Source organism: Anopheles marshallii, chromosome 3 (assembly GCF_943734725.1).
Source record: "Anopheles marshallii chromosome 3, idAnoMarsDA_429_01, whole genome shotgun sequence".
In the NCBI taxonomy this organism is placed as follows: Eukaryota; Metazoa; Arthropoda; class Insecta; order Diptera; family Culicidae; genus Anopheles; species Anopheles marshallii.
Window position 1 is genome coordinate 74,174,208 of NC_071327.1, and position 21,150 is coordinate 74,195,357.

At 42.7% G+C, this 21,150-nt stretch overlaps 1 protein-coding gene across 1 annotated transcript in view; it reads right to left on the reverse strand.

The window, feature by feature from the left end:
- Nucleotides 1-20,925, reverse strand: part of LOC128712136 (cell adhesion molecule Dscam2) — an 83,817-nt gene extending 62,892 nt beyond the window's left edge. Inside the window, exon 1 of the mRNA XM_053807032.1 lies at nucleotides 20,850-20,925. Coding sequence (XP_053663007.1) covers nucleotides 20,850-20,925 — 76 coding nt within the window. The remainder of the gene's footprint in view (nucleotides 1-20,849) is intronic.
- Between the last annotated feature and the right edge of the window lie 225 nt (nucleotides 20,926-21,150).

Here is a 21,150-nt window from a genome sequence, read left to right on the forward strand (position 1 = left end):
CACAAAAATGGCTAATGCTACGATTAAAAGCAGTCCACTTTGAAAAAAACTTCGATTTACAAAGTTTTTTTTCACAAAAGCGCGCTCCACCAAACGGCTCCTGCACATGGTATATCAATTACCGTTTTGCGTGGCTATCTTTCATCCTGCGTACCGCTGGGGAGATTAATCGCTGACATAAATATTACGCTCATGGTTTCTCATTTTATGGTATGTTGGTAATTTAGCCAACCGCGAGCAGCATGCTCTACGGCAAGAAATATTATCTTTCGCACCATCTTACATTTCCAGCACACCTCAAAAATGGGAGGCCCTTCCGACACTGGTCGTTTGCCTGCCTGTAGCGTCTGCCTCAAGCACCAACGGTTAAGAGAGAATGGTGAAATAAATAAATAAAATCGATTGGACTATGAAACATTTGCTGCTTTTTAACTAGCTGGAACTACCAGACCGTGGGGGAAAAAAACGAGGGAAAACAGCTTTTTTAACGAGAAAAGATGTCACGCCGCGGGTAAAGCGAAAGACGGAGAGTGGTATTTTGGTACCACCGGTTGTTTGGCATGACCGCCGTTTTATTACGCGTGCTCTCCGGTGCGATGGGGAACAATTCGAGCAATTCGTGGAATGAACGAGCCTGCTTTCGTGGAAACCCGATGAGAGTTGGAGTGCATAAATCTAAATAAAAATAAAATTACGAATTATAAACACGGCCTGCGGCGGTTGCGTTCAACCATTGCCCATTTCCCAGTGTGACGTAGGGAATCCTTCAGCGAGGAGTCGATTCGCTCTATCAAGTCATCCAGCGTGCAGCGGGGAGCAGAACAGCACCGTGGCGGGTGTGGCCGTGAAACGACATGGTGGAAAATTGTTGGGGAATTACATTTTTACAGCTCGTCGACGATGGTTGGCCTTCAGCCGGGGGTGGAACCGTCGCAATGGCTGACACTGACGCTATCTAAGTAATTTCACAGCTGAAATTGAGCTCGTAAACTCAATTTCCTTCCTGCCGGCACGGAACCACCACCACAAACCGGGAAGCTTCACATTCCCCCCGGATCGTGTTTCTTCGGTTTCATCCAATGCGGAGAACTTTACACCGTTTGCCGCACATTTTTTCGGTTCTCCTGCCAAAAACACGTCCAGGGGTATCATCCTGCTGTTAAGCCCGGCCCCGGATGGGTAGAGTTTTGGTTCGGGCAGACGTGTTTTGTAAGCGTTTAGGTGCAAGTTATTGCCGTAAATAAGATTTTAGCGCGCTTCAGAAATTTACCTTTGCACCCAAAAAACCGGTTCTAGCCCGTTGTGGGGCGTTCCAGCAACAGCAAGTTCCAGCAAGTGTGGTATGGAATGAATATGATTTTTTACGATACTTTAACATCGATGTCAGACCACCTTACGATCGCTTAAGCTCCTCAATGCTGTCCTGCTGAGTCTGGTGGTGGGAAGGGCGGGAAGATGAATAAAACAGTGTTGCCATGTGTCGGCATAAAATCCCAGGTGATGTATGATGACAATCTGCATCGATATTGAAACTCATAAATCTCTCGATGCTTTGCCATGTTTCACTTCTGGCCAGGCTGGTAGGTGATCAGAAGCCAAACCGAAAAGGTATAGATTTTGGTGCAGATGCTTTAATTAATGAATGGAGCGTTGAAACTGGTTTGCAAGCTGCGGTCTTGTGTTCACAGCTGTACAGGACGGCATTTATGGGCAAATTAACAGTTCACCCAACAGGTGACAGGTGATCGAATAATCAAATAAATTAGTATTTTGGAACGATTGAAGCAATACGAAACATTAAAGTAAGTATGTTTCCACTTATGACTTGTTTAACTCACTAAACATAATTTCCGTTCCAACATAATTGCCCCATGTAAACGTTCGGAAAGTGCAACACCCATACGAAAGCGCTGACGCATCGTACGATCACACCAGTTGTTCCAATAAAAATGTCATCATAAACCAAATGAAATAACAAACCAACCGATGCGCTACCCACAACATAACACTCCGAAGCATCATATATGAATGTTAAACAAAAAAACAAGGTTCCCGCTACACAACTGTCGGGGTGCTTTTACTTAATCACTTGCACAATGAGGCTAGATGAGCCGAAGGCAAACGAGCGAAAAGCTTTTATGATTTTTTTTTGTCGGAACCCATCCTATAATCGTGGCACGAAGGCACGATGCGAGTCGTTCCGGATGGGGGGGGGGATGGGGGGCTGCATATTATTGAATATGTTTATGGTTCTCGGGTGGCTTTTACGACGGAGGGACGACATCGTAGGTTGCGAACGTGTTATAAAGTCGTGCCGATAAAAAGAGTGTCAGTGTGGACCGATGCGGAAATGGTCGCAGGCAGGAGTTGAAGAATTGTTGAACGGGGGTGGTAACATTCGAGTTGATATGTAAGTGGTACACTACACGATCCATGCAAGTCGTTCGTGAGGCACGTCCAATTCTTTCAACGTCATGGGTTCGGCCGAACATGCCTAATTTCGTTGATTGTGGTTAGTTAATGGTGGGGCGAGACTGACTTCAAGAGAAATAGTGGTACATACGAGGACATCATCTTCTTACGTTATGTTTAATAGCTAATTTTAGTTTAAAATTCATTTCAATATGAAAGATATACACAGTTGTGTAACTGCTGATACAAAATGTTTTGAGGAGTATTGTATTTTAGAAACTAGAACTTCAAAAAATCGAAGCATAACTGCTCTACGTTGTTCCAATACGTAGCGAAACACATTTAAGCCTCAAGAAATGGACTAATACTAGCATTCCTTATTATTAAAAAAAACAAACCGCCTTTTATTTGTCGTTAGAAAGGAGCTAAAACATGACGTCCTCGTTGGCCGTTAGTTATTTCCAGTGTTGTCGTCCACCAGTCTACTCGATCGGGAATTTTCGGCGCAAATAATTTCTACGCTAGATCGGCCCAGTATAGCGCCCTCTGCCGTCAAACATTAAAAACCAATTGATCAGATACGACAACGACTGTTGAAACACTCTGTTACGAATTACATTACAGTATGTGGTTGCGAATTACTTTCGTGCCAAACACTTTTTACGTTCATTACTTATCTGCATATCCTGTGAGTATCCTGTGAGCCGATGTGCATATTTTTCCAGAGTTTATTTATTCAATATTTTCACAATAGAAACAAATGCAAATCCTGCCACAACATAAATTAAAAATTCCCCTTCTGTCACACCTAAACATTCCAAACTGGACCATGATTTTTTGGCAAACTTAAATTATTTAAGCTTCATGAGTTTGTTTATCAAAACTCCCCGTCACGTACCGAGCTGGTGGCCAAGGGAGCATACTGTGAAATGAAAAATATATACGCCTCCAAATCCACATGCTTTCGTGCGTTTATATTTTTCGCACGTCTCACGAACGTAAACAGCGTTATAAGAAGCCAGAACCAGCCAAGTGGCCTAAGAAAAAATTAAGAAACGGTTGCCGTAGGAATGGCGGCTTCTTGTTTTCCGGTATGCAGGAACATACCTATGAATGGAGCTAGTATTTGTCGAGTAGTTTTTATCTAAATTTTTGCTAGCAGAGGGCGTGAAAAATGTTTCATGCCTTCCGAGCACTATTTCTTTCTGTTTCTTTTTTTTTCAACACTTTCACACTGAAAACTGAGCCTTGAGTACTGTCTGCACAAATGATAGCTTTTCGTGCTCCGCAAACGAAGCTTGTAAAAATGTTAGTTTTATTGTACCGTGTAACATAAATCTTCCACTGTATGGTGCAATGCTCCGCAGCCACACGCAACAGCTCCGAGCCGACTCGGGCCCCGGGAGCATCAGTCGTCACGCATTTACGCCTCACGGTTGGAAGCCTCGAGGTGGGACCAAACGGTTGCAACACGCGACGCGTTGCAAAAATGGCGCCCACATCCCGTGGCGAAACTGTTGCTTGTCGGGTGCAACAACTGGAAAAATACGCAGCCCCATCAACCCTTGTAACGTCCCGCCGGTTGCTTGGCGTGTTTTACGCCTAATGGTGCCAAGGAATGACGCTCGAACTCACGGGCTCGGTTTCGGTCGACAAATTCCTTCCGTTGCCTGCCCGAAGTTTGATCTTCTTGGAACTCGCGTTTCGCATTCTCCAGGCCATTAAGAGTGTGCAAAAATCTGTTTTCTCCCGATTCCAAAGCTTGCCTTATTCGAGCTTTGCCTTTTTCACTTTGTTCCAGATCGATGCAGAGCGATTTCTAACGGGTGGTCAAAGTGCCCCATTCCGACCCGGTTCAAATGGTTGTGGTTGGGATGGCTTTAGTCGATCCACCACCATCCGTGTTTTTTTCCGCCTCACATCCATTCCCACACAAGCTGAAGTGAAGCCAAGAAGTACTTCGGGAGAAAGAAATATTGCCTGTTGAAAGAAAGATGTTCTTATCCACCCGGAGTTTCGCTAGATGGTTTCCTGTTTCTTTCTCTTCCTTCCTTCCCTACGCGTTGAGTAATGGCTAAAGCAGCAAAAACCAAACAAAAACTACTAAAAAATAAATACCCAAGGCGCAATACGACCGGACTTCCAGCAAGGAAAAGCGAAACATATTCAAGTGAAAGCCAAAATGTGCTCCAGTACGGCCAGATCGCTACCGGGAAGGATTGGCCAATGTTGAGGGCAAGCGAAAATGAGACTGTTGCGTACTGTTCATCCCCGTCCAGGCCGGGCTGCCTTTAGCTCAATGTTCATTCCGCCATAAAATCGCCTTTTACCTCCGGTTTCCGGCAATAAATATAAAAAAGAACGAAAGTGAACCAAACTGTGCATAAAATATGAAACACCCCGTACAAGGGACTGCCGACCCACGATTGGCAGAACGATCGCCCCGGAAATGGATGGATTTCGTAAAAGCTGATGAAAGGCGGCACGATGCGGAACCCTCGCAGCCCTCGCTCGTTCCACGCAATTTTGTCCCGCTAAAGGATACCCATGATCCCAGACAAGAAGTTTTCCCTATTTTACGGAAAGGCGGAATTAGCCTGGTCCGAGTTCTTATCTGGTTCGCCTTCTTGCCCGATTTTTAACCACAAACACACAAACACGCACGGCGGTGACCAGCGTGTGTGGATGCGGTTTCTATTCAGTTTCAGCTGGGTTTAGATTTATTTTGCATCCAGCTTCCGGTGATCTTTCATTCCCTCCACCACGAGCTGGCTGAAAGTGGCACTAGTAGAAAAGGGTTCAACTGCGTTGATTGGGTAGCGACAGCTGTTGCTACTTGAATGCTACGTTGCGAAGAGCCCCACTTTGATCTACTAAGGCAGAGAGATTCATCACCACCGGGTAAACGACCGTGAAATTCTTATCTTTTGAACAAATGAAACGAATGCTGTTGTGGGTTGTTCGGCAAGGATTATCTCCCCCTCGGCCCGCTTCACACATTAGTGGATCGTGTACATAACCACCGCACTAAAGATGGCCGTTTTCCAGAGACACTTCTGCTACTGCTTCTCCCGGACCTCAAGCTACTTTGAGATGCTCGCAGCATAGAGCACGCAATGTTCCGCTTTCAATGCCTGTCACGTACACAAAGGGCCAAACGTTTCCAAAGCCCTGTGCATACATACATGGCAAGAGCAAAGCGCGTATGGAGGACGGAAAGTAGCGGCAACAACAACTGCAGAAAAAAGCACGCGAAACAGTTGAATCTGTCGCCGATTTTTGGCTGCGAATGGTCGGTGTGCTGTGGTTTTGTCTCGCTGTGGGACCACTTAATGTGACCTCCGGAGAGGCACCGTTGGAAGATTCTTATATTTGATTAACTTTATGTACTAATAATATTGCTATCATAAGACTATCCGGCGAGTGCCTCGCTGCATGCATGATGCGGACAAACTGTTGCTTGTTCTGAACGATTGAGCGATAGGAGACTTGTTCAATCGTCGAATTCCTTGGATAATGCCGTAATTTATACGCTTTCAGTTTGCTAGGGCACTGGTAGTTTTCGATACAGATTGTAGTACATTATTTTTACTATGTCCGACTAAAATTAATTCCGATTTAATCATAGAAAAGTCCATAAAGTTAGCTAAGAATACAATTTCTTTGTATTCTATTTTATAATGAACTACCTTGTGCATAAACTCCACTAGTTTGTGTAGAGCAATTTGTAAAAAAAACTTTATAGAGAATCATGATTTGACTAGAAGCAGCTTATAAATAAGTTGAGGGATATAAAATGGACAGCTTAAGTTCGTTTAGTACGATTAATAATGGTTAAAGCAGTACCATTATGAGCAGTAGCCATGAAAAACCCAATTGTAATACAATACTTTTTTTCAATATTGTTAACTAAATATTGTACACTATTTAAAGTTCCTATTAAAGAGTTGATGATAACATTGAAACTTGGCACAATCTTTACCTAAAATTAGACGTAAAGATGTCTAAGCTTAAAGAATTTTCTACAAAATCTTAAACAAACATGCACTTTGTCCAAAGACATACGATGCAATAACGTCGCTGCAACTTTATCTAGGATTTCAATTAAAAAGCTCAACATTGCATTGCCCAATCAGTAGCGCGGATGGGAAATTTGCTGAATCGAGCTTATCTTTTCAGAATCGAGCCAAAAATAATATCCACATTACAGCGAGCGCACCGTCGGCATTGGGAGTGATTAAGCGACACCATTTGTTCTCCGCTACCAAAGCTTTACGAAGTGCCTTGCAAACTCGCTTCCGGGTGGATATCCTTTTTCCAGCGCACTTTGTCACCGACATTAGCCTCGCTAGTACCATGACTACGGATGGGCGCTTCGCAAAGGATCTACTCCCGATCTGCGCTGCGCTAATCTGGACGTGGGCAAAAAAAGAAATGCACTTTCTGCAACCGCACAACGTTGCTCCCGGTTGCGGATGCGCTAGGATTCACTTCCGCTTTGCTTTACTCGGTCTGCGTGATCTGAAATTTCAGCTTTTGCTAGATTGTGATAAAGCGATGCGGTCTCGGCATACCCGCCGATGGAGCAACCGGAGCTCGGAGCCGTAACCGGAATGAGACAAAACTCTCGGTTCCCTCGGTTGCCTCGGTCACCCACCCGGCAAGGTACGATGTGCAACAAGTAACATCTTTTGGCTTCTCACACCACATCCGGATGCTGCTTCCGCTGAGACGAGTCGAAGAAGTTTTATCTCGGTGACTTTATTAGGTACGTGCGCGTCCCGTTGCTGCCATGTTACGGTGTGCCCAGGTCAGGAACTAAAAGTCCACTCCCCCCTCCCAATGGATCAACCTCCGACAACCGGATCTTAAAGAAATGCATGTGCTAGGTGTCTGTGTGCAGTTAAAGCTTTTGCACTGAGCAAAAGCGACGCATAAAAAACAGCAACGCCCAACCGGGTGACACTTCCGATGGCTGTGTCGAAACGGAGTGGGAACTTTTGGCAAGCAGTGCATCTGTTGCGAATCGTTCCCGTCGAACCATCGTTGGGCTTCGGAGGTCAGGGTTTCTTTTTTCGTGCTGTCTCTTGGTCGTGGCAAGTTTACGCTGGCAAGGAAAGCGCTTCCCATCGAAATCGTGCTAGGAATTTCCGAGTGACAAAAAAAAACACATATCGAACTGAGGTCCTCGATGATGGTTCTGGGCAATGAAAGTGGAAAAGTTTATGGAGGGAAGCGGATATGTCGCTAATTTGTTGATTGAGTGGGTGTTGAGTCGCAAAATGTGAAAACTATGACCTGAGAGGACACCTTATCTTTTGCAGTAATTGTTTCTAATAAAAACGTAGCCTCATGAGTCACTTAATCGTATATTTTATGTAAGGAGCAATGAAGTAAAGAATTTATGTAAACCGACGGTGGGATAAGATTTTAATCTAATATTTTTGAAACAATCTTTTATAAATACTGTAGGAGTAAGACCTTAAATAAAAAAATCAAATACTTCAACTGACATTCGACTAACTAATAGAAAGAGGCTACAATCAACTAAATTGTATTGAAATTACAGTAATAGCAATAAATAAATATTTTACACTAGCTTTTATTGAAATCACCATGTGCAAAGAATTTATTAAATGTACAAAATAGTAAGGTATTAGTAAATAGATTAGTAGTAAATTAGTATACATAATAATAAGACGTGTTAGTTATAGTTCACTTTTATAACTTTCTGCTCTTACTTTCAATTAACTTTGCAAGATTTTTCCTGGTCGAGGTCGGTTTTCCTGGACATTCTCGATCTAATCTAATATGTTCTAATATAATCTTCTAAACTGATATGTTCGATGAATAAATACTACACTTTCTATCAATTTCAAATTCAATTTATCTATTGGTTAAAAGAAACCCCACAGAAACAGTATTGAAGAATTGTCCCCATTTTTCCCTTCCATCTACTTCTGTTGAGTATTACTTCTCGCAACAATGATCCCAAAGAACGCACAAAACACTTGGATAGTCTTGGAAAGCAAAATTGTATACATCCTCAATACCCAACCATACATATCTTCGAGGGCGACATCATCTTTGTGGTTTGTAGTTTGGAATAAAAATCTACCTCAAGTGTTGCTGCAGTGCCGCTGTCGGATGGTCGCAAACACTTTTAACATAAAGAAGCCTTACATAACCAGCCAACTCTTGGTTTATTTTTAACCGCTTGCGTTTTGCGGGGTGCAATTTGGTACGGACTAGCACCAAACAGGCGATGTATGAGTGGTGTCGCAAGATTGATCAGCTTGCCACAAAACGATGGAAGAAATGAAGACAAAAAAAAATTGACGAAAAGTGTACGAGAAACAACTCGCGCGGGTAGAAAACACTCGAGCTGACGGCCATGGTTCCGTTGCCCAACGGTACTGCTTATGCATGCGCAGCAGAGGAGAAAGAAATCACAACTTGAGATTTTCAATCGCAAAAATATTCATACTACCAACCCTAGCGTGCCTCAGCAAGCATCGTATCGCTATTGTGTTTCACTCGAGAAGCCACTTCTTGCCACGGTGATTCGAACATGGAGTACTCGAAGAGTTCTATTCGTACCATCTATGTGGAAACTGACTCCTGAGCTCCACCGATTCTAGTGGAATGGTTTGGAAAAAGGCTTCACCATCACTTACATTGACACGTTTGTTGTTCGCGTTCGGTACAGCCTCAATTATAGGCATCCTTTTGTCAGTTTCTCCAAAGTGGCGACATGTAGGGAAAATGTCAGGAGCTACTACTTTCGAAGAAAGAATAGAATGTACAGCAATCGAATCAATGGAATGACGCCAGCAGTCGTCTAGAACATCTGCATTATATCAAATATTAAAAAAAAAAAACATATTGACCATTTCTTCATGTTGCTCTAATTCACCTTTGCACATAATATGTAGTACTGCCCTATAAATCTTCTTTTAGTACATTAAGGTCTGAGTCCATCAATTTCGCTCATCAACGAAGACGCTCTCGGTCAGCAATCCAATGGAAGTATAAACCGTTTTAAACCGTTGTAGATTCAAATAGCATTTTATCATCACATTTTAAGAGATTATTTTCTTGCGTGAGAAGGATCACTTCCACATCGTTGTATTACCTTCGTAAGAGACACGCAGTGCCTTCAATTGAATCCGTGACGTTAGCCAATAAGCAATAACAACCGCACATTTCACATTTCCACCGTCTCGAGGCTGCTGTTGCGTGGGAAAAAGCTTTCTCTTAACAAAGATTATCACACTATCGCGTTTATCCTTTCACCATTTCACTGCCATTGTGTTTATGCAAACTGCAGCTGTGTGTTACACATCCCGTGCCCGGCAAGTATTTACTTTTCCCATTACGGTGCCCTGTGTGCCGTATCAGCAGCGAAAACATTTGTGACCAATACTTCAAGCCTTCGCGTGGGGTTACAAAATTGAATTTCGTAAATCTTTCCCAGCGATGGGAAAATGGGAGTACTTGTTGTTCCATTTATTTTATCTCTTCCATCCAGTGTCGGAGTGGCTCTCGGATCACCAGGCTCGTGGCTCGAGAAGGTCGAGGTTGTGTGGGACCTTTCTTCCAGAGCATAGCGCTCTGGGGACACAACCGGCGCCGCTCTGGCATGGGAAGTGATCGCTCGTTGGCCGGAATTGTTCCTCATCATAAAAATCGCATTATCCTTAATAATATGTTTTCCTTTCGCTTTCACTTGCTTTCCACGTAGTTGGCTTTCTATCCATGATTGTTTTCTTCCCAAGGGGAAGCGTAGGCTTGTCAATTTCTTAAAGCGTTCCGGAAAAGCTGATGTGCACGCCGGGCTTTGAGATATTGTTCATAATGTATTCCACACGTACATTTTTTGCATTAAATTTTCAATTTATGATATTTTTTTACATAAACCGTATTTCTCAATCCCCCCGATCACATTAAGAGAGGCAAAAGATGTAATTCAACAATTGTCGGCCATTTTAAAGATTTGTAACTAATTTCACACTACTGAATTGCACTTCCTACAAACTTTTTTCATACTATTCTTCCAAGCAGCTGTTCAACCCGTCTAAAAGACAATTTACAAATTGAGTACTTTTTTCATGAATATCTTATGCCGGGTCTGCCCATTATCTTCATCACTTGGAAACCCCCGGAATTGCAATCCTTTCGGAATCTCTCCGCAGCTAAGCCGATCGGCAGCAAGGGTTCAGTTGCATTAGCATCCTTCGTTTACAATAATTGGACACCCGACTGTGCCCTTATCCGTTCCATTACGAGAACACATCCGATACGCTTCACCGCCGGTCTCGGATCAAATACCACAGGTCAAAGCACCTTGCCGCCCCAAAAACCGCACACATGTGATACGTGTCAACGTTGAATGACAGCCATTAGTCTGGCAGAGAGAAATTTGTGCACCCCCTCGGAAGCTCGGCTCCAACTGGGTTGGCCGAGAACTAACGCTCTGGTTTTCTGGTGGTTTTTTTTTTTGGTCGTGATTGATGAACGTCGGGTCCAAGCTGAAGGCACCGGCAATACAGCAGTCAGCAGGCACCAAATTGTCGGCTCATCGTCGGAAACTCTTTCCCATACTCGGAACGCTGGGGGGTTTAGCATTGGGATAAGTTTGGACAACTTTGCTTAAGATGTTTTTGCAAGCCCAACACTCTCCGGGACGGTGTTCGCGGTGGTGCTTTGCGAGTCTGTTAAGATGATTGATTGATGTGCCTTTTCGCTTTTGCAGGTCGTTAGCATTCGTCGGCAAGATTGCCTAGCGGCGGATTGGCATTTTCTTCATCCACGGCAGCGAAAGCTTCCTGCCACGCTGGTAAGCGTTATGCACGGTTAAGAAAGGGATTAGTCGAAACAAGTCGACGTTGGGCTTCGTTCCTTCGCAAATCGCTCATGTGTTGTGTCTTCACAGTTGTATCGTACGACGGTAAGAACCTTTACCTTTGTTACAAACATCTTAGAAGAATTTAAAACAATTATATGCAAGATTATGTAGGATATTTAAGAAAGGAGTCTTATCTCTATATTTCATTCTCTCATTGAGCAACATTGGAAGGTAAGTAGACGATAACAAAAGAAACCAATTAAAAGACTTTTTACTATCCTGCATCTCATTACGTTCAGTCACGAACAATGAACTCGTCAAAAGAAATCGTTCGAACTCAGCTCGCAGGCACCCAAGATACTAACTCCTTTGTTGGCGATACTAGTTGAAAGGCTTGCCGCATACAGTACATTATCCCGAGCAAAAGAAATACAACATTCAGCGTGCTACCTTACCACTCAATAAAAAAAAACCCTAATATCATCAAAGCAAATGCACGAATAAGACACGACACAACGGTAGGACATCTCCCCGTTTGGACGGTTGGATGGACAGTTTGCCAAAGAAATACGAACGATTTTCTCTGTGTATGTTTTGGTATGTTTTGTCTCCTTTGGGGCTCGTACCGGTGCCGTGTATTAGCTTAATAGACCGTCACAGGATGGTAAATCACATTGCACACACACAAACTGTTCGCTCACCGTTCGCTTCGCATCTTCGCCAGCTTGATTTCCCTCGGTGCTCAGTGTGGAAAAATAAGTACTCCTGCCAGTCGGTCCAGGGTTTCAGCTGCACGGTGCGCGGCTATGCGGTATACGGACGGCTTTTGTTTGGCGAAGAAAATCGCTCGCCGACAATGTTTGAGCAAAATCCATTGTTTGTTTCGCACAGCAAAAAACCACCTGTGGAAGTAACACGGGGCGGGTACGAGTACGGGCTTGGGACGTTCCGGCGGCCCTTTGTTGGCGCACGTGGTATTCATTTTAACGCGCAATTAGGCAGATGAAAATTAAACGACCGGTACAAAATTGTTAGCCTGGAAAACAGGGAAGTCAGAATGGGGACAAATCTTACGGAAAGTTTTTCCAAACTCCAACATTACGCAGATCGGTAAGATGAAAGGTAAGGAATCGCTTGGTAGTTCCTTTCCAGCGATGCAAAAATATTATGGCAAGTGTTTACTCTGAGCCATGAATAATACATGCACCTCAAAGCAATTGCCCTGGCCGGTATTAGAACTTTTTCTTGTCTTGTGTCCCCAACACCAAATTGACCAATCCCTTATAAGCAATCAACATTTAGCTGTGAAGCACATCTTCCCCGTGAGGTTCACCAGCGTTTATTGCCCAATGTGCAACGTTATTGCAATCATCACCTGAGCACGGCGCAGCACGGTGGCAAACAATGTCCGAAGGCAAAACGACCGACCGTACCGTGTCCAAAGCACTCCGAACTCCGGAGCACACGAGAATCTTTACCCCGTGTACCGAAAGGTGAGGCCCTCGGGAGGGACAAAGCTAACACGAAAACAGTAAACAGCATAAAAAGATAGAAGCCACCTAATTGATTGCTCCTTGGAGGCACATATTCGGGCAAACGGTTTGGGGCAACAACAAGAAGAAAAAAATGGTGCAAACAAAAATAAACACCACCGATTCATAGCCCTCGGGAAAGGCTAGGGCTCTCCGCTTTTCCCACCGATTTCCCGGGAACATTCCCGTATCCGTGGCTGGTCGCAACAGGAAAACAAACTTAATTTCTGCCGTGATTCTCGTCCCATTCGCTGGGACCGTCCCGCGCTAGTGTACACCGGGGTTTGGTCGGCTTTATTGCTTTCGTTTTATTGTTTCTTGTCGAAGGCTGTGTCACTTGGTTGATCTTATTTGTACCGCCAGCGTGTGCGACGATCGCAAATGATGGGGGGACCGAAGCACGGACACAACAAAATACGCTAGATCTAGTGACTGTATTCAATTCCACGAGAGCATACCAACAAGACAGCAAAAAAAACATGAAAATTCGGTACACATCTCTCCACCAAACCGTGAACCACTGCAGCCATCGCGGGGCGAGATGGAGAGTAATAAGAAGGAAACGAAATAAAAAAATAAACAACAACCAAAACGAACAAATGCGAGGATATGGCCACGACGCCGACGGTCGGCTGCTGTGGGAATAATAAATGTCCAAAAATCAAACAACTTTGACAAAGAACATTGCCCAAACAAGCGGGTCTCTCGGCGGTGGTGATACCGAGTTTAACCGCTAGGTGTCGCACGGTGGAGGGATTAGTAGTGCTTTTGGCTCGGGAAGAATTTGGTAAACAGTACAACAGTGATGAACTTCCAGCATAACACATCGAATCGTTTGATGGTAAAAAGAAAAGAGCGTAATGGATAAGTATTAAAAAGTGGAAAACTTCAACAATAATATTCTTGAGAAATTGTAAAAATAACATTTAGAAAAATATGTTTAATATTTTTGAAAACCAAAGTAAAATTTCTTCACGCAAATTTATGAAAAGTCATGTCAATTAATTGAAAATTATGATGAATATTTCATCACAAATTCTAATTAATAAAAGTTTGACATTGTTATAAACAGTTTGATACATTTTTTTTCTATATTTAAATTTTGTCCAATAGAATACCTTCCGATCGTGCTAATGTGCTAGCAGCGTACGTTCCCACCGAGTAGCAACAGTACAGCCAACTTTCACCGGAGCGTGTAAGACAGCCAAGCGCGCGATTCCAGATTACGATAAGACGAATGATAAAGAAGCCCCAGGCGACACCCAAGCAACACGGCCACCAGAACCAGCGTGTCGCGGCAAAAGTTGGGAAAAGTCTCGCGGTTTGGGTTGCAACCATTTGCAAAGCTGGTGTGGGTAGATTGTCGAAGGAACGCGCCCTGGGACGGTGAGGACATGGTTGTGTTGCTGCTCGTTTGACAGTTCCGTGCCATTGAGCGTAACCTTTCCGCTACGAGCGGGTATTCGCTGTTCATAAATTTTCATTGCCCATGTGTAACATGAAGTAAGTTTTGAGGACTTTCTCCCACCCAACGTAGCTTCCAGTACTGCCAGTAGGAAACGGAGGCGGAGATGGTGTAATCCGGAAACAAAAGCATGTGGTTGCAGAATCCATGTGGAACAGATTTCGCACCAAAAAAAAGCTCGGTGTTCTCACAGCAGGCATCAATTTGTAATAAACCATTACAGAATGACAGATATCCTATTGACTATTGTGGAAGATCATCACATGCAGGCATTGATTGACTTGCTAGATTTAAGCATTCTGTCGTACCTTATGAAAGGAAAACAAAAACCCATAACTTAACATAGCTTTCGTGGTGACAATTTTCGGTAATGGAATTAGTTACAATCGCACCATCCGCGGCACGTGCCTCCCAACACTGCCAACCAGAGTCGAAAGCCGAAGTGGTAGAAAATAAGAATCACGCACAAAGTGGAAAACAATCATACACTCTGGAGAGATCCTTGTGTTTCCCACTTTCGTTTCGAGATGTGCCCATGGCCAAAAGGGAAAAAGAAGGGAACGTCAAGAATTAACAAAGCATTTCTCCACAATCCAATCACCCGTTAAGCAACATCATTTCGTTTACGTGATGTCATTCCGTTCCGGAGCAGGAAGCTCACGATGGTGTGTATCCGATCGTCCCGGCCGCATCGAAAGGACTTTCGTTTTCTTTCTCGAGTTTCAGCACGGTTTGTGATTGGCTAACTCGTGTTACCCAAGGGGTAGGAAGGAAAAGCGAAGCGAGCAAGGCTTCGGAAGCAACGACTGCTTTAGTATTTATCCTTCCAGAGATGGTACTGAGAAAATCTCAGTAAAAATCACAAGTATCCCGGACGCAGACACGAGCAGCACTTGAGTGAGCATGTGTGGCCGTAGTCGTGTGTATGTATGTGTCTGCCCGTGGTAATGACACGTCCATCGTTTCGGGGAGAAAGCGTCCACTACCGGTGCAAATGCCGAAGGATGTTGGAAAGTGGGAATAGAAAGGCAAAACGGTAGCAGGAAAACTACCACCACCGGAGAATTTTCTTTCACCAGCCTGTCCCCTTTCAAACCAGGTGAAAGATCGCACGTTGGTGACAATACAAAATCTAGGAATACATCACAAGAAAACCCGGAGAATCGGTCAAAAATGGTCAGCTCCCGGAAAGTTTCCAGTGTGCAAAATAGCTGCAAATAGCTGAGCATGGGGGTAAATATTTGCTGAATAATATATCATTCATGCTGCACGTGACATCAAATGAATAAATTGCATATTCTGGCATGCCTTCGACGGAGCAGGGGAAGGTTGCTTCTACAATGGATGAATATTCAGTGCTCGGTGTAACGATGGCCACTCGATAGCCCCTAGAGGCTGCACAAATGAAGTGAATTTTATTGAAGAATGCAAAATACAAACAATGTTTGGAAAAAAAACCCAACAAATCCTTGTTAGAAAGGGTTTAAATTCTCCCAACAAACAATTATGATTTCAACCCTTACATAAACTATATTTCACAGTATTTCCTCTTTTTCCTTTCTGTTCTCCGTTGCTCAGAGGCGTGCTTTCCCAAACAAGTATCGCATTTCGTCGAAGGTGTTAAAAATAGTCTTGAATATGCTTTTCACAACGAGCTTCACTTATCCACCAGGAAATGGGTGTTGAAGAATTGTCCTGGTGCACCTAGATGAAACGGCTTCGAAGAATGGAAGAAAATACATCTCATCTTTTGCTATCGATAATTGGATCCGTTTCCTTTCATCGGTGTTTGTTACGGATGAAGCTTTCAAAGGTTTGATGTACGTCTTTAGAAAATATCTAAAACGTAGGATAAGTTCGTGAAATTTTTCCACAAAGTTATCCTTTTTGTGTTGTGGTTTGTTGTGTTTTGCATTTTGTTTAATTAAACTCGCATTTGGTTAACAACTAACTAGGGCAAGTGATTAAACAATGCAAATTATTTAAATAATTACATTAAAAATTAAAGCATTAATGGAAGATTTTTAGGAAAGACTATTCTACATGTTTATTTCAAAATTCTCATTTTGAGAATCGTCCAGTACATCATACTTGCTTTGAAACAATTTAAATCTCAAAAATTCAATTCAATCGATTTTTAAATTATTTTAAATGATTGTCAATCAATGAATTCCAGGAAACACTTTAGCCGATTCCGTGTCTAATCGCTGTAACACACACCGACCAAATGTCTTTTAATTTCTTTTCGCCATGTTTTTTTTTTGTTTTCCTCTTCATTTGCCTCAGCTGATTGTGCCTCCCGGCAACGATTTGGTGTTTAATATACATAAATTTCACCGACAATCTCTTGCTGGAATCGCTTAATTTAAAAAGTTTTCGCTTCACGTTCGTCTCCGGGTCGGGCCGGCAGCCTGGCAGGTTTGATTTCGATGGGCCTGTACGCTTTACGAACGTAGGCGAGTCGTTATCAGAAATGGAGAAAGACAACAACAAAAAAATGAATCAAAAATGCGAAAAATGCTCAACAACACAAAACGGTAAGCAAACCTCTCGCACCGCACAATGAAGCTGAACCATCCTCCAACTTTTTTGTTTCGTTATTTGCTTTTGCATGCCGAACAAAAGCAGGCGAAAACCGGGGCAGCATGGTAAAACCGAGTTGGTCCGATGGGAAATTTACTTGCACCAACCATCTACACACAATGTGCGGCCCAATGCGAGAGCGGCGGATAAGAAAATTGTTTTCCCGTTCCTTGACAACGCGATACACGCACACAGCCACACAAAGACAGCAGATAGTAAGTCCCCATAGCACTTTGTTTCGATCACGCCAGCCTACGTTTTGCCGGGCGCGCACGACCACGCGTCTGCCCTTGCTCCGCAAGATGCTCCGGTGCCGGTTGCGGTCGGTTGTTGACGGTTTTATGAGCTTCTCACCAGCCCCAAACTGGGACGGGTTGCGGATTGGACGCGTCAAAGCGCAGTGCAAATCATAAATAAAATTGCCATCCCTCGAATAACATCAAACCCCTTTTTTTCACCGCCGGGTCGCTATGGAATTGAATCGCGTTTGGTTTTATTTTTTGTTATCTTTTCGGTTGGTGCTTATTTCGATTTTAAGCGACAAGATGAATGCGAAGGCTTGTAGCTCCCGAATGCGGGTTGAGTGTGACTGTACAGTCAAAATTTTATGATCTTTTGTCATGCAGTTATTGGCAAGTTCGTGTCGATATTATTACACACAGCAATCCGTAACGTTGCGTTTGTGTACATGATACAATTTAAAATTTCATAAAAAATAAAGGTAATAAAAGTTTCTGTACATTTTCAGTATAAGCCATTTAATGACATTTTGCGTACGTACTTCCGTTCTGAAGCAGTGTGATTTGAAGTTTAAATTTCAGTCCATTGGAAAATACCCTTGAAATTCAAATTCTCGTTTGTCAAATTTCAGTAAAAGCTTTTCCAAAAAAGCAACCACTAAAAGTAAAAAAACGGTCATCATGAAAAAAATTATTTCGACGTAAATCCGAATGTAATGCTCACATGTGAAAAAATTTTATTTCAAATCTTTACAATTACCCAACATTCATGTAATTGAAACAAAAATCCCAACATAAAGCATCGAAGAGATACAAAATTAATCTCATGAAAAAACGGTTAAATCCTTCAAGCTTCGTGGGTGAGCTAGACCTGCGATAGACGTTTGTTTTCTTAACAAATATTTGTCTTGGCACGCTTAAGAATTCACTGTACGACGCTGCAATGCTAGAACGGTGGCGAGCGTTACAGCTTCAACTTCGAACTTCACGTCCAACTCACAAATACACACCCTTGCCGTTCATCCCCGCGGGAGCGGGAACAAGCGACAAAATGCGGTTACAAAGCACAAGACGTTCGCAATGCGATAGCGGGAAAGTGAATTTCTCAAGCAGGAGTTTATAATGCTTTGTTTTTTTCCCCGACTGCAGCCCCAGCAGAGAAAAGCAAATCGGTTCGTTCACTTTGCGCTTCCATTATTTGAGGCAATACTGCCGATGCCGTAGCCGTTTGTCTCTAGTGGGCGGCTTAGTGCTCCGCAGGCGTATAAACATATTAGCAGTCAGTTTAGGAAAGCAGATTTAGCAGGCCGAAGCGAATGGAATCAAATGTCAGCCAATTCTGGAAAAGCGCGGAGGAAGGCGGGATCCATTGGGATGCTGTATGCTTCCGGTGTTTCGCTCTCGGAACCTTTTACAACCGGCAACACTTTCGTCGAGTGTTTGTACAGCTGGTTCGACCACGGGCTGCCTTATTGTTGGATGGATAGATTTTTTAGGGCAAAACCCTTAGATAACCCTTAGTAAAATACAAGGTTCCATTTTGGGATAGAAATAATGCAGTGGAGATATTCTAAATATAAACTGAAGCGAGGTTCAGGAATCTCAAACTAGTATGCAGCTAAATACGTTGTGTATGATGATAACCTCATGTCAATCGAAGCTTGAGGATAATTAGAATTCATTATATCGTCGTCCACCAGTCACCAAGGATATTAAAATCCCGGGTATTGTAGAATTTTACGTAGATTTTAGAAAGTACACTGATAGCAGAACATATTTAGTTCAGAAATCTACTATCAGAAATCTGGCAGTTGTTGTGGAAGAGTTACCATAAACCAAAACATGGGTAACAAAACTATTCCATCCACGCCATTTTAATAGATAAATATCAAGGGATTGAAAAAGAGTTATAGACGAAGAATGCTGATGACTAAAGCCTAACACTGATCGTTGCATTCGCGTTAACTCATTACATTTCGAACATTTTCATGATATGCACTCTGGCCAAAATTGTCCAATATGAGGAATTCAATTACACTCATCGTAGTTATTTTGTTCATTAAATGTCAAATAATGCCTGATGGTAGAACATTTATAATGCTACGAAACTGAAACATTGTAATCTCTTCTTCATCATTTTATCGAACAGATTTTACAACGAGTTAATTGAGCAATATTGTCTGTTTGTGCATAAACCAGCGCAAAGTTGCATTATAGCAAAAACAAATGAAAACGGTTTATTATCGATTTCCTCTTACAGCTATGAATAATTCGAGACACAATCTAATGTTTTTAGAAACCTCAAAAGTTACAATCTAAAGAGGCATTTAATTTAAATTGTATTCCAGTTTGTGATTATGATTTCATTTTTCAATTCCTGGAACTATTGCATTCACTCACAGACAATAGCGAAATGGGCAATTGCCCCATGGAGCGATATGATTTACCAACAAATCACAGAAACGATATCAAACAGCAGGAAGCACTGCTACACACCAACTGTGCGTTACGCAATACGGCGCGATTGCGGTGTCACGGAACGTGAGGCAAGTGAGCATTGTTAGGGCAAACCGTATTCCGGTGTCTCGTTTAAACTCTCCATCACCGAATGTACGAACGATATTGTTCCTTGCCGAACCGATCCGTTTGGCTCTTGGCAGTGCCACCGCCACAATCCCGGAACACAAGCGGCGAATGTTCAGCATGCGGTACATCTTGCCAATAAATGTCTTCCGACGATACGTTGGTCGGTACGCCGCAGGATACGGGGCGCAAGACTCCGGTTGTGTATTTCCTCACTGCGTCGCGTACAGCATGCGACTTGCGAAGGAAGCGACCGGTGCACTATTTCACATGCAAAAGCAAACCTACCCCGAAAATGTCACCCGATTACGCTACGGGATTCGGTTCGCTCGATTTCTCCGAAACCACGAAAGAATCCAATAACCGCCAGTCCCGATTTCATCACTTCTGCTGACTGTGACTGCCCGGTGCAATAGTTTCGATAGCCATCGAGATCGGTTTGGTTTTGTGTTTATTTTTTCGCCCGGCTGAATAATTCAGCGATGAAACGATTTTGTTTTGTTCTTGCGTTTCGATTTTCAATACAAAGCGTACCGGAATGAGATTTTGCTTTTGGCCGTTCCATTTCATCTGCGACCGTGCGGATTAAGATTATTTTTAGTTTTACATTGTTGGTGGTTCTGCTGGTTTGCATTAATTTTGCATACCACAGAACTGATGCGTATTGGTGGCGTTTGCTGAATTTTGTATAAGTGCTTCATAAAGTTTCCGTTCGTGTGTTACGTAAAGCGGAACGGATTGTTGTTTTGTTATCCCTCGTGTTCTTATCAACTGTTTTGCATATTCAATGGCTAATCAAAATGAAAATATTTCAGCAATTTGTGTGATGATTTGTACTTTCGTTTGTAATAAAATGGCTAAATATGTGCTTTATATACTATCGTATTGCGGAAAAGAATTATTGAGATCTTTCCACGTTTTAAGTTATTTAAATTTTCATAACTTAATGATTATTTTCCCTATTTAAATTGATGTTAAGTAAAATACCCCGTTTTAAGAGATAATGTGAAATTAACACAAAACTTCAACTACTCAGAATTCTTAGCCTCCATGAAGATAGATAAATTATTAAAAAGAAATTGAATTCCAATGCAGTTTTAAGTGAAACATTGTTTGATTAAAGATAGCTTCCAAAGAGAGTACTTAAAGAAGAGGAAGTTATAAAGTTTCATACGACATTTACTTACCACAACTTATCCATAAAATGAGGAAACCCAACAATAACGATATTCTGCTATTCCACATCCTATTTTCATATGCCATGATGGTAATGCCGTCACTTCAGTGTAATATTTTTCTTTATGCTTTTTTCTCCAATCTTTTTCTTCCTCTTCTTACACTGTTGCCTGCAAGTGCACCTTCTAACTGATCACAATCGATGCAATCGAGCCCGTCGGTCGGTCGTACGTCATCAAAGGTTTCGCTTTAACCGGCCACTTTCACAAACTGCCCACAAACTTCCAATCGTTTCCCTCTATCGGCATGACC